This window comes from Bombus pascuorum, chromosome 15 (assembly GCF_905332965.1).
Source record: "Bombus pascuorum chromosome 15, iyBomPasc1.1, whole genome shotgun sequence".
Lineage (NCBI taxonomy): Eukaryota > Metazoa > Arthropoda > Insecta > Hymenoptera > Apidae > Bombus > Bombus pascuorum.
The window spans coordinates 4490976-4505393 of NC_083502.1; the positions used below are offsets into that span (position 1 = coordinate 4490976).

Consider the following 14418-nt stretch of genomic DNA (forward strand, 5'->3'; position numbering starts at 1 on the left):
AAGTGACGTTTATGCGACACGTAGCACGTAGCCACTGACGGATTATCTCTCGACGTATTTACGACGCGCGTCTTCAGCGCCGAAATTATTGCACTCGAGTAGACGTTGTCAGCCATTCGCAAAGTAATGACTTTGCCAGAACACGAGAATTAGAGAAGTTTTGATACTTGTATGCAATGTTGCAAGATTATGGCCACGTATCGTATTCTTTATTCGCTTTTGTGTCGGATATTTTTGAAATATAGTTGCTTGTTACTGTATACACCTGATGGAAATTTCCTTTTATTTCCCATGTAGAACACAGGATATTTTTAATCTCGCACAAATGTAATCTTCTTAACCCTCCGCCGGCAATATAGTTTCTTTTTTTTTCACTAACACGATCAGCATCAAGGGTCTTTCAGTCCATGGCCTGATTTCTTATCGTGTTGGGCTTTGAAGGAAATCAGAAAAAATTCTCAGGTACTTATTGTAGTACTTAATTCACTACGAAAGTGATGCTTTAGCCAAGTATTTAAACAGTAAAAATAAAACTGGGAAAGTTATGAAGAAATGGGAATTTCTTTGGAACTACACGGTTTTGTGTTAAGCAAATATTTAAAAAAAATGGGTTTTACCCGTAAAACCATGATCTTTAAAATTCATATCGGTTCCATTCATTGTTATTCCTTTCGTTCATTTACCTTTATGTAAATTCTTACATTATCGGACTAATCAATTTCTCAATTTTCGTTCATATAAGAATTTAGTTGGTGGTAGACAATGAAAATTTTGTCTGGATCTCGATCACTGATCTTGGCCGGCCGACGAGTTAACATCGTAAACTCCCAATAACTCAACTTCGGAGAAATACCTCACATGTACCAACAAACTACTTAAAACATCGACATAAGAGTATATGTATGGTCTTTAATTAACTACGCTAACGTACGAATCAGGATACAGCCCTCTAGTTATTTCATCTATTCTCAGAAGTAACTCAGTGTTGTAGTACGCGACGAGCAAAAGGAGGTAAACGAAGATTCGAACGAAAGGAAATACAAGAGTGAAATAATGGCGTCGTTGGTGGCACACAGCGACAGGCGTCAAAGAAACGTCTAATGTTTTTACAGTTCCGTATCTTTTCTACTCCCAGTAGCCGACTTTCCTTTTTTTTCTCCCCACCCCCTGCCTCTCCCTCCCCCTGCCTTTTCACTCTCTCGCTCGTTATCGAGCCTTCTTATCTCTCTTTCATTCTCTCCTCCGTCGTCTTCACACTTATCACGGTTTTCTTCCCTTTTCCCTTTCACTGGCGACGCTACGCCATTTACATCGCCATTCACGTCCACCCTGCCCTTCTTTCTTATCGTCCTCTCCCTTTCTGCCTCCTTTAATAACCACTCGCGTCCGCTATCTTCCTCGGACAACAGCCACACGTAGCCACTACCGCGTGATTTCTCTTTTTTTATTCCCCCCACTCCCCCTTTTCTTCGACAGTCACACCCTCGTTCAACTCTGGATTCAAACGAGAGGCAGCCCTTTGTCGATCGAAAAGAAGCCACTGGACAAGGTAACAAGCGACTTCCAGGCCGATGGGAAAATATTTGCTGTAAGGGGAGCGCCCGCGAGGAAGACGTTCCTAGGGATTTTAAATACGGTCCAGACTGAAAGCACCGGACAAACCCCGGGAACTCGGTCATATCCGCATTTCTAGTCGATCGTTCAAAGTTTGTTGTGTGATGCTTTCTTGGAGCTACCAAGGTTGACAGATTCGACTTTTTATTGATAGGTTGGTAAAAGATTTAGGGTGGAGCAATTTTTGTGTCTAGGAGATTGATTGGTTCGTTTGGCACGCGATTTAACACAGATATAGTGATTTATACTTTAGACAGTTCGTTGTTATCCCTATGAATGCATAAACATCTAGTCGTCTGTTGATGACAAATATACGCCGACTACTCTCTCTGAGGTTCACAGACTCTCTTCTTCTCAGATTTTCACCGTCCGTGGACAGATGCATTCAGAGATTACTTATATTTCAAGTACTATTACTCTAAACAGTAGCGCCTAGTTCACAATTGTCGTTGCATTCTGGGGAATTTCCTGTCAGAATTTTCCTAATCGTCGCTATAATCGTCTAAGCAATTTGATATCCTAATAAGATCGATGAAAAACAACGAGACATTCGTTGAATTCTTTGGTCATTTGTGTGGAGTGTGAAAGAAGAGGAAACGCGGACAACGCAGGTTGAGATAGTAAAATCTCCCCTCCATCTTGTTTCGTATTTCAACTATGTCGTATTGAAGTTCTTCTGTTTGATCACAGAAAGAATTGCGTTTGTTACCGAATTTGATCGTTACGTGGCGCTTGGATCGCTCCATCAGCGGAACCGATAAATGCAGCCCGCCCCGGGCATTCGTGGAATAATTGGATCGGTTTTTGCAATTGTGAATCATGACCCTCGACAATCAGAGGAACAAGACTTTTTCTCTTCCGTCCACGCGACTTTTCCGGACCAGATAGCACGGTGTGCTGCCTTATCTTCAGAGAATGCCACTCTTTTCCTCCGCGTAGTCTCATGCCATCCTTTCTTTGTCCTTTCTTCCCTTACGATTCCTCGTAATCTTTGTTTAGCCCTTTGAAGACGGAAATAAAGAACCACGAGAAAGACGAAAGGTGTATTCTTCGTCTTGTGGATATCTCAGATATTGAGAATATCGTTGAACATGTATTAAATGCAATTAATGCGATTTGTTTGGAATTTTTAGAAAATTATTATTTTGTTTAGTGCCAACGATCGGTAAAGTGGCTCGCGTAATTAAAGGGTATCCCAATTTAATTTTAACAATTTTTCAATGGTTCTTAGTATCTTTTGACATTTTAAGGTTGTTGAATTGTGCTCACAAATGACGGTGTACTATCTTATCGACGGAATCAAAGGGAAGTGTTCGAAATCCGTTCCGATGAAATTTTTCTCTGTTACAAAGTAGAAGCAATAATTATACGCTTTGCAAATTGGAGAATCCTCGAGCAGAAATTGTTGAAGAATAACAGTCGTAGAAAGAAAAGAGAGAAAGTTGACGGACTCGGCTTTAGATTAAAGTGTCTTGCATTTACGCAGACGTCGAGATTCCCTCTTTTTCTCTGTTCTGGAACACCTAACAATGATTCTTTCTCTTACTGCGAGAGGAGATAATTCTCTTTGTTGCAGAGTGCGCCCTTAATGTCGGCCGATTTCGTAGTTAATGCCAGTCGCGTTTAAAAGTAATGGGGCTAAAAAAGTCGAGGAAAATGAAATCGAAGCGTGCCACGAGATAAACGACAGGAACGGTTCTTTATTCTTTTATTTCTGTTGTAATTTCTAGGAAACCGTCTCTTCCCCCCCCCTCTCTTCCTCTCTCAGAAAGTCTGACTAACGAGTCCACGAACTGTATAAATTGATATCCAAACCGGTTAGCACGTGGATTATTTAATTGTAATTGCTCGTGTCTCGCGAAAATTTACGGCCATAAATATTTTCATGGTAAAACAAATTTTCTAAATTACTCGTTTAAAAATTTACTTACAAATTTACTGAATTACACGCTTGAAAAATTTCTTGGAACTTAAATTACTTCTTGCAAAAGGAATAAGGATGGCTTAAGACTTATGAAATATTATAGATTTAAGTATTATACGAATAAATAAATACGACAATGTTAATTCCTTTGTTTCTGACGAGAAGATTGTTATTGTTAAGAGCATGCTAGATCTTTTTAACTGCATGTAACGTTAATGCTAAGATATTGAACATATATTCAACGAGCATATTGCTTTAGAATATTTTCTATCAACGTTTACAATTAATTTGGAAGATATTTACTCATTTTCCGAAATTCCTCTGGGAACAAGCGATTATTCATACGTTGATAAATTATTAATATACGAAATTGATTCAAAATATCAAAACAGACGGGTCGATAATTTATTCCACGTGAATCAAGTAACATAAATTCTAGAAGCTAAGGTATATAATATAATAGTAATTACCATTCGCGTACTTTAATTACCAGTTCAAATAATTACAAATTTATTGTTGAATTTCCTGAGGAAATTATATTCCTCGTAACGTTTCTATTTTTATAGTCCAAGTTCGTCAGAGTATTTCTCGAACGTCCTAATTTTTATTGGCGACAAGATATTGACACTTGCGTCGAAAAATCACGAAAACGTCAAGATTTCTCGTGATATACGACTTTAAGCGCTTTCCACCTTTTTCATACAATACTTTACGCTGTTTTTCATATATCTGAAAAATTTAGAAAAATTGAGCAATTCGCCTACCATGCAAACATATATAATTGTACTTATTATATAATAATTATTATATATTAAATTATAATGTATAATTGTACTTCATTTATATTTATTTATATAATATTTATTTTTGATACTTAATATTGATAAGCAAGTACGAATGGACAAATGATTTTGGGAAGAGGTTCGAGTGCGACGTAACACGGATGATCGCGTGGAAAACGTGAGCGTGGAAAAACGCGACGTTTCATTAGTATCAGCGGAAGGTTAAAAGGCAATTCGATGGAATTGTTCTAGCGTCGCTGGGAACAGTGAGCAAACACGCGTGAGAATGGCTTCACGTTCCCAACGATTCATACGACTATCGCTGTCACGCTGCAGTTTTCCCCCTTTCAACCTCCGAAAATTTGTTAGGGCTCTTGTCCGCTTGCAACTAGTCGCGCAACTTGCCGAGTATCGCGACTAAAGTAAAACAGTATTTGGGCGGTCACAGCCTCGTAGGTGTGTGTTTTTAGGTGCAGGAACCATGAAATCTGACACCTTCGCTTCGAAGAGATTATACAATGATATTTCATCTGGGAGTCGAATGAAAATATGTATTCTAACATGTAAATGTGTGCACTTGACAACAAATATGACCGCAGCGCAGTGGTTAGCGCCTTTGGTTACAAACGTTCGGAACCCGGGTTCAAATCCCGTCGCCCGTAGTCCGATTTTTCTTTCACGACATTTTAATGAGAAGAAAGCAGCAGTACCTCCACCAACGACATCTACACCAGCATCAGCATTATTATCACCGACTTCTGTCGCATCATTTCTCAAATGTTTTTTCCTGCAACATTTATCGATCACAGTTTAGACAGAAGAATCGACTAATTATTAAATAATTTGTTCGGTATTGAATGGTAATTTTTAATATTGAGACGCTTCTCAAACCTGCAATTTCGAACGATGTGCTTATATAAAAATATAAAACTGGTCTTTCCAGAGTTATTAATACCTTTAGTTATGCTTCACGAATGTCTGTGACAAAAACGCTCTCATAATTCGAGACCGCATGAATATTAGGTACAAATCGAATCTCGTAAGAGGCAGAAAAGCCAAGGGTGGTGGAGTTTTTGGAGGGTCAGCGAATGGCGAACCCGCATGTATAAAGAACTTTTAATGGCTCGGTGAAGAGCTCTCATAGTCATAGTTAATAAGATCAAGGGGAAAACTGTATTACGTGTGAAATTAGCATCGCGACATTCATACGATTTGCTCATTCTCGAAAATCGAAATCTGTCTCGTTACTTTCTAACAATTAATAATAATAATTTGCATAAACATTCACAATGTATTATTAACTAGTATCAATTTGTGTTGTCAGGCACGGTAGCGTTGAGGATGCTGGAGCTGGTGGTTCCCCAGCACGTGGTCCGTGGCCAGAACATCAAGTTGGAGTGCAACTTTAACCTGGACGGTGAGACGTTATACTCGGTAAAATGGTACAAAGACGGGAACGAGTTCTACCGATACGTGCCGCAGAACATGCCGCCCGTGCTCGTCTTTCAGCTGCCAGGTGTCACGGCGAACGTAAGAATCACGTTGTATTGATTTTTACCGCGTCTCATGCCAATGCACCCCTCGCCTAGCTTATTCTATTTAAAGCGTATCGCTTCTCATTTTTATCGCGTTCTGTCGCCTGCGTTTCTATTCGATCTTGCCCATTTCCGGTCTACGAATTTTTCTTCGGGCCTCCACCATGTACTGCCAATGAAATTCGGTCGGAAACAGTGTCCAGCTGTTTCACGAGACTGCACCTGTTCCCTTGGGCTACGTATTTTTCTCTTGCAAGAGAAATTAGGGTTTGCGAATTTTTTATCAGCTAACAGCTTGCTTTTAGCCTTTGGTGTTTAGTAATATGCCATCGTTGATATTGTTCACCTTTTTTATTTTGAATATCCTAGGGATTTCAGGAATTTCTTTTTAGAGATCCTTAACATTTTATAGGGTTGAATAGTTGTTAAGAAAATCTGCTCTTCTTTGAATGATTGACAAATAGACATTTATGCAATTGTTTCTATGAATAATTAAAATAGCAAAGCCTAGATAGAAAAGACTTGTTTCGCTTATAAACACTTTGCACTCGGATGTTCCCTCTCAGGGAACTCGAAGAGAAACTCGGTGATTATATAGCACAAAATTACTAAAGCTTCAAGCTCTTTTTAAAATATATGTTTCCTTGAAATATATGTTTTCCTATATAAAGAAACGAAAAATATGGTCAGAGTGCAAAGGATTAAATATTGTAATAGATAAACTCCGGATATTTCAATCACAAAAAATGTTATTCAATACGTACTGAGCATTCGTTTCTGGTAGCCTCATAAACTCTCACAGAAGAATGTTGATGACAAGAATTCGCTATGAAAACCGCTGGAATCATGATAGCTGATTCGAGGAATAGTAGAGGGGTCAATTCAATAGGTTAATTGGTCCATAGCGCTACAGGGAGAATCATTGTCGTTTTTCAGATTCACAATTCGACCGAGAGATCGGTCGTTCTCTATTCCGTGAACCTAATGAGCACCGGAAGATACAGATGCGAGGTGTCAGCCGAGGCGCCATCCTTCCAAACGGTCTCCGATCACTCGGACATGCTGGTAGTGGGTAAGAAACGTTTACAGATCGTTGCATCAGTTGATCTTCCCCATTGCCAACCACACGGCAAACGTTTTTTACGTCCTAACAAAAATACCAAACGTCCTTTCTGCTTCCCTCTAGCATGACAGGTCCACGTAGATTCACTATTAGTTCCATCCCATTTACCATTTTAAAAAAATAAGTTAATTTTAACCTGTGTAGCTGCTTCCTCTTCTTTGTTTTTGCAGGATTTATATATAAACATAATATGCTTTAACTATTTTTCTATAATTTTCATCTTGATTTTATACTTCCCATCGTGAAAAACGTAAAGTTAGATACAAAATTTGTTGACTTTTATTTTTTACAGTAAATAGTGAGGTAAATAACTTTATAGTAAAATAGCATACCCTGTGTAGGACTATTTTTCCGCCTTATCATTTCATCACCTGGAACTATTTTTAATTTTCTTTTCATTTTCTGATAATTTTTTAATATTATACGAACATCTCATTCTTGCAAACATTTTGAGATTTGATATTAATTCTATTTACTTACTTGGCTTGTAATTTCGTAAAATTACATAAACACGTACCCTTACATAACCTTACTCTTCCAAGAATTTAAGTATCTCCGAGAGAAAAAGAAAATGGTAAAAAACTTGCAGCCCTACCGGAAGACGGGCCCATTATCACCGGAAGGCCAGGAAGGCATCGTTATCAAGTCGGTGACGTGGTACGGTTCAATTGCACTTCGGCGAAGTCTAAACCAGCTGCCATGCTCAGCTGGTTCATCAACGGAGACCCTGTAAGTAACTTATAACTGTTCCTAGTACTTGTCAAGCCGTGAAATTCCGTGGGAAAAGTCCTGTGCGACATTTTTCTTATCGCTGCTTATCCGCTGTAATTACTCGCTTGCCATCAATTTCAACTTCTTTCGACACTGTCCACTGGACGCCACCGCAAGTATATTGATTTTCAGAATATAGCGTGATGTTGGATCAAGGAACGTTATTCCGTTAATTAGACAACCGAGGCGAACCGTTTAAAGTGGCTAATTGAAGTGTTATAAATGATACCGGCCGTGTTGCACATTCGTTTTATTAGAACACCGCCATCTATGAGCATCTTTAATGACTACATAACTCAAGTATCCCTTGTTTCCAATACATGGTAAACATTGACTCAGGAGCTTCCTGCATCTAACACAATTTTAATGCAAGAATTTGAGATAGTATAATTGAGAAATCGAAAGTATAACGATGTGCTCCGAACACTAATTTTGGACATTTGATTGCCTAGAATCTAGAAGATTATAGTTCGATTTCTTCTAGTTGGAAACCAGGGAATTCTTTATGGATACACTAAACTATGTATAAAAAGTCGATAAATGCATAATTGAGAAAAGGACCTAATAGGTTTGGTAATCAGATAGTTGAATTATTATGAAATTTTTCTATAAAAATTTTATAAAAAAAAAAAGCAGATCTGTAGGAATCATTATTATTAATTCAATAAACCTAGAACCAAAGCAGGTACGCCCAATTTCCAATTTTGTCATGTGAATTCTTTTTCCAGAAAACTACTCAATTATTTATCCCTTCACCCAATTCGTCATTCTCTTTGTGCTCAGCCCGGTCTTTCCCCTAAAAGAACAATTGAACGAATCTTCCAGTCGACGTCCATTGCCTGTTCCATAAATAATTACCTAGTCCAGATACTGGTCAAACACCTGTTAATAAATCATCCTTGTGCTTTCACGTGCCTGCCATCTTTCGAAACGTTGCAGTCCCTCGAGTGCAGTCCAACTCGATCACAGGGTTAACGTTAGCCGTAACTTATCCTGGTCAGGCTCGCTCGTCCAAAGTAGAATTGCAAATTCGACTTACTTCCCCTAAACACGCAGACACCTGCACGTGAAGAAGCAGACTTTTATATCTTTTTTTTTTTCTTTCTTGTTATTTTTGGTGGGATTCAGGTCGACACGCAATACTTGAGAGGGCCCCACATCACTGAGGTGGATCGCGAGGGTCTGGAAACCGCCGTGCTAGGTCTGGAGTTCCGTCTGCGTACGAAGCACTTCAAGAGGGGGGACCTGAAGATCAAATGCCTGGCAACGATAGCGACCGTATATTGGAAATCGAACGAGCACAGCATAGAGGGTGAAAAGCCCCTTAAGATGCCGGTCATGGAGAGCAGGGAGACAAGGGCGCAAGGCCATACGCACGCGGAACATATCTTAGGAGGTAAGCAATGGAACACGAGCTGCTCGGTCGGTATACAGTTGTTAGCGAAATTATTCGATCACTTGTCAAACCTTTCATGAGCATAAAAGTGGCTACAAAAGGAATTGACACATGCCCTTATTTTCTAATGAATCGCTTCTCTATTAGAATCTACATTTCATTTCCATAACATCAAACTACTAAATGATGAGAAATTTAACATACTTTAATTTAATTAATTAGTACGTACATGCTAATAGTAATCGCAATGGTTTGCCAGTAGTCTTTGTAGCCATTATATTATGCGTTATACATGAAACATTTCCAAATTGGAATAACAGTATAATGACCAGCGTAGAGTTTGAAACAAATTCGAGAATAATTGAGATACAGAGAAGGTATAAGATATTTAGTATAAAGATATATATATCAAGCTAACATTTTTTTATATATCGCTTTTCGAATATTTTACTCGGTTAGGAGCTTTTGCATACTACTGTATACACGTTGTAACGCGAAGTAGAATCATAAAAAAAAGTTATTATTTGGAACGGAAGGCATCGAAAATATAGAACGGCGGTTTTTCGTGGAAGCTTTCATTCTGAAGGAAAAGCATTCCGAAGAGATCGCTTAAGGACGCGTGCACTTGACGGAAAAGCCTCAGTGGTTCCCATTTCTTCTCGTTTATACAGTCCCGTTGAAAATGCATTTAAAAATTGTTTCGATAGAAAATTATTTGAAATTTGTGAAATATTAGTTCGTTTTTCATTATTACTTAATTATTTATTGTTTTGTGTAATGAATTGTATTATATATAAATTAAATTCATTGGAAATTTAGATAATTCAACGATTTCCGTCCTTTGTTTCGAAGCCATATATCGATGAATAATTCTGTCGGTAAAGAAAACAGTGATTCGATAATTTATCGATTGATGAGTAACCTTTTCGATTAAAGTGAATGGGACAATTAGTTTAGATATGTCAAATTCTTTTACAGAAACATGAGAACCGCTGTTATACTTCAGTTAACTCTTGGACAGCGAATTTGTGGATGGCGATGGCTAGGTCAACTTTGATACGGACATTTCACGTTTATACTTTCTAATGATATACTTGCGTGTTATCGTTTTATCAGATTATATATAAACAGTTTTATTTCTGGGATAAATATTATTATTACGTTGGGGTAAATATCGGAGAATTATATTTGAAAGTGTTATTAAAAAATTTATTATCGTTTCCCACACTTTATTTTTATTTTTATTTACTTCCTCATATATTGTTCAGTATATTGTACTAAAAATTCCGCAAAAATTATGACTATAATCCAGGTGAGGGTTAAACGCACACGTAGCACATTTTCAAACCGCTTTCCTTCTAAGCCAAGTAAGGGAAAAAAGAAATTTTGTTGCTTTTAAAGAAAGAATAATTTTCCAGAAATATTCATAACTTTTCAAAATAAATACAACTATCTTAAGTCCATCATGACATCTATTAATTCTTTTCCATTTCCAAACAGATTTTCGTCCCCTAGGACAGGCTCCTAACCTATAAACGATCCTTTACCACCAAGACATCAATCGTTAAGATCGATGCCAAGGAAAAAGGACCGTCTGTCCACGAGGAAATATCGAGACGAAATATCGTTAGGAAAAACTGTGACAACGAATCAGAGACACGTTCGTTTGCCGACAATTTGCTGACTTATGGTCACATGCCTAGCGAACGTCAGTAAACGTTTGTGTCAGTAGCCTGTGGATGCAATTCCGTCGCCAATATCGATCGAATTAAACCGACGATACGTTCCGATTTTTCACTCGATTTCCATCGTCCATTTTACTCTTTTCTCTCTCTCTCTCTCTCTGTCTCTCTCTCTCTCTCTCTCTATTTTATTTTATTTTTTCCTTGTCCCTGATTCGTCGACAAAAATTGCTCGTTGAGATTCATCGTGGTTCAATGCTTTTTCATTTCTGTTTCAGGAAGCGGAAGCAGCATGTTAACGCCGTGTATCTTCCTGCTGATGACGAGTATATTGATTCTACGATAAGAAGGACACACACAACATGGTGCCGCGTCCTTTTTTGTGCTCATCCTTTTCAGGCCTCCAAAAACAAGTGTTATGGAGACCACTGGTGTACTAAATTATCCGTGTTGTTTCTATTTTTTATAATCGCAGTTAGTGGAGTTAGCTACGATATAGGCGAGAGAATATACTTAACAGAGATATACGTCAGTATGTTAGAGATTAGAAAATGGGTGGACGCGTAAATTCGTACTTACTGAATCGGGTGTGTAAATCTCCCTGCATCTTGCACGGATTTTTTATACTTTCCATGTTTCGTTTTCTTATAGCTTATAGCCGTTTTTAACACTATAACGAGAGGCTAATTTCAAAATTGACGAACAATGGTTTTTTTATACTTGTAGAAAAATTTAGTAACTTTAAATATATGAAAAACAAAAAGATTAAAGTAATAAATAGATAATTACATTAGTTATCTAACCCAAAATGCAAGATGACCATTACAAATGCACAAAAATTCGTGTCCGATTGCATTTTTCATTTCGACAATAATATAAAATTGATTGTCAATATAAAAGTAATGAAACGTAATAAAAGTAATTAAACCTTGTATGATGTTAATGAAATTTAAAAAGTAACACAAAGTTAACGCTTATATGGCGGAGCTAGTGTCGCGTCAGCGGCGTCATAGTGTTAAATCCCAGATTCTCAAGCAAGATGCAAAGAGATGTATAGTCTCGTTAAAGAAAATATGATCATGGTTACTTAAAGAAACTATTCAATCGTTGATATAACACAAAGAGCAGAGTTTACAAATCTACGTTCATCTCAGCATCTTCAAACTCTCGAGAGTGCGAAATTGCAGCCCTTACGTACTTTTTTTCCTCTCCTTCGTCTCTTACTATTAAAAAAAATCGCAAGCGTAAACGAACGATTAATAATCAACCGGAATGAATGAATGAATGAATGAACGAACGAGCGAACGAACGCCGAGTATATTTATATTCTAATTGTACACGAGTGTTTCTATCGTCCAGTCACGCGAGAGAACAAGCAAAGATTTTAGCCCCGGTGAGAGTGTTCTCTTTCGTCGTAGCTTTTATCAATCTAGTCGCTATTAATCAACAGAGATATGTTACCCTAGAAGTTATTGTGAGCCGTGTGTATGCGCGTGAATGTAAAGTGTGTATTACCAAAGAACATTTTGCGCTAAATAACATTCCTAATTGTTAATTACAAGTGAAATACACGGGGTGGCATAAAAAGAAACCACTACCTGCATATCGTATTTTACTGTAAGAGCACTTTGTACATATGTACATAAATTGAACCGACTTTTATCTCTAACTTAACGTTCTGATAAATAAAGCGGCGTTTACGTCAATGGATCAGACATAAGTCTTAGTTTTATCAAAGAATAACTTTTTAATTATAAGATACTATGTTTGCGTGTCTATGTACTATTATTCATACTGTAAACAAAGAAAATCATAATTTGGAAGTACTGGAAAGGCATCTTTCGGTGAAAAACTGATGTCGCTTGCTCTGTGGCTTGCAAGACTTAACTGGCGACTTGGCGAAGAATCTGGAAATCTTTTGTTCTCCAGGATTCCCTGTGTCTTCCACTTCTTCCCATTCAACGGACAGGGCCTTTGACTCCAGAATCTTTTCAGCGGTAGACCAGCTAAACCTGACAATATGCGGAAATCCAAATACTGGATCTACATTCTCGGACAACCACTTTTTAGTCTCCGGATCATTCGGATATCCGCTTCCATACTCGGTCGTTACCAACTCTTCGCGAAATTGCCAAGCTTTCAAAGCATGATCGCGCAAAACTTTAGCGCAAATACTGGCAGCACTGACAATAGGATACGTCGAGTCAGCCTTCTTTGCGACAGTTATCTTTATATCCGGGAAAATCTGTTCCAACCTGACCTGGTATTTCTGCGGTACGCCTACGGTGTCTACATAGATTTCCGTGATGTTTGCACCAGCTTCAATCACCAATTTGGCTAGTTCAATCGCGGAATTCATAGAAACTTCGTTCAGGGAGGTCTTAACACGACGGTACATGTTATTCGCGATAATGTTAGGGGATATGACATCCACAGCCCAACTTATTGTTTCGTGCTGCTTACAAATCTTGTCGAAAATTGTATCCCTCTGTTCTTCCGTCAAACTCTTGGAGTCTGCGCAACCTAAATCCACAAGAAGTTGCTTTTCTGATAAAGGTGCATAGGCAATCCCATAAACCATGGGTCCCAAGACTGGCCCACGTCCAGCCTCATCGATACCAAGCTGACATGGTTCATCCCGACACATTTGCGGTACCTAGAAGAAATTACAAATAAGGACTCAAGTTAGAGACTTGATTCGTTTGAAAAATGAATTATCTGTGAAAGAATGTTTATCAGAGTGTACTATTAAAATCATCAATGGTTTAACAATTAAACAATGTTTATTTGTAAGAAATTTATTCTATATTCTTGTATTGTAGTATATATATATATATCCATATACTGAATTGCTCCTTTCCAATCATACTTTTTATGGAATTTTGTACAATTTCACTGCTTTTACAAATGTTTTTAAAATACATGATATGTTTCAGGCTCCAATAATAATGATTCTATAATCTTATTAGGTTATGTTTTCAAAAGAGCAACTACAAGTTACATAATTCCAAAAAAGTTACAAGCTGTTTTAAATACAGTCTATTATGTTATTCTTCTTTTAGTTATTAACAGAAGGTCAAATTGATATGTTAATAGTTAATAGTTAACATTCAATAACCTATACATCACTATGATCTCAAGAAAATAATAATTGAAGTAAATGATAAGAAAACAGAAGCTCTTAGAGTAAATAAAACATATTATTCATTTTTATATATACATACATCTGACAAGTAAACTCTATTGATACTATGATCCCAAGTTTTGAAATACGGGGTTAGGTTTTCTTTGCAGGTAATCTTACTATCTTTTTCAGAATTAACACAATTTTCTTCTAATTTCGTTTCTTCAACTTCATCTATCATTTTTTTTTCGTTCTCCATAACGTTCACGCGTTTTTCCTCCAATATAACCTCAAAATCGAATGCCAGTATTTAGATTAACCGCCAAAATCGCAAACGTGAATATCGATAGGTCATATCGAAGTATGATAAACAATTCTCTAATCCAAATGAGCATCACATTTTTAAATTGCTAGAGAATAATCTAGTCAAACTTAAGAAATTTACAATAATTAAAAATATTTTACAA

At 37.4% G+C, this 14418-nt stretch overlaps 3 protein-coding genes across 6 annotated transcripts in view; 1 reads left to right on the top strand and 2 right to left on the bottom strand.

Moving 5' to 3' along the window:
* Positions 1–12535, top strand: part of LOC132914783 (uncharacterized) — a 70940-nt gene extending 58405 nt beyond the window's left edge. For 2 of the 3 annotated variants that reach the window (XM_060974184.1, XM_060974185.1), the window contains 5 exons: positions 5645–5850; positions 6792–6927; positions 7568–7707; positions 8878–9145; positions 11106–12535. In XM_060974184.1, the coding sequence (XP_060830167.1) occupies positions 5645–5850; positions 6792–6927; positions 7568–7707; positions 8878–9145; positions 11106–11173 (818 nt within the window). In that variant the 3' untranslated portion in view covers positions 11174–12535. Of the gene's footprint in view, positions 1–5644; positions 5851–6791; positions 6928–7567; positions 7708–8877; positions 9146–10123; positions 10313–11105 lie in introns of all 3 variants that reach the window. The other variant, XR_009659685.1, reaches the window with a different exon arrangement.
* Positions 1–14418, bottom strand: part of LOC132914836 (uncharacterized) — a 116885-nt gene that overhangs the window by 72852 nt on the left and 29615 nt on the right. The gene's annotated exons all lie outside the window — the stretch shown is intronic.
* On the bottom strand, positions 12423–14315 carry LOC132914782 (ribonuclease H2 subunit A). Of its 2 annotated transcripts, none has more exons than XM_060974181.1 (2): positions 14052–14315; positions 12423–13483 (listed from the first exon to the last, which is right to left on the bottom strand). In XM_060974181.1, exons 1-2 carry the CDS (start codon positions 14208–14210, stop codon positions 12638–12640), a joined length of 1005 nt encoding a protein of 334 aa, XP_060830164.1. In that variant the 5' UTR covers positions 14211–14315; the 3' UTR covers positions 12423–12637. The 2 variants fall into 2 exon arrangements, with proteins under 2 accessions (XP_060830164.1, XP_060830166.1); XM_060974183.1 differs by lacking the exon at positions 14052–14315 and adding an exon at positions 13697–13929.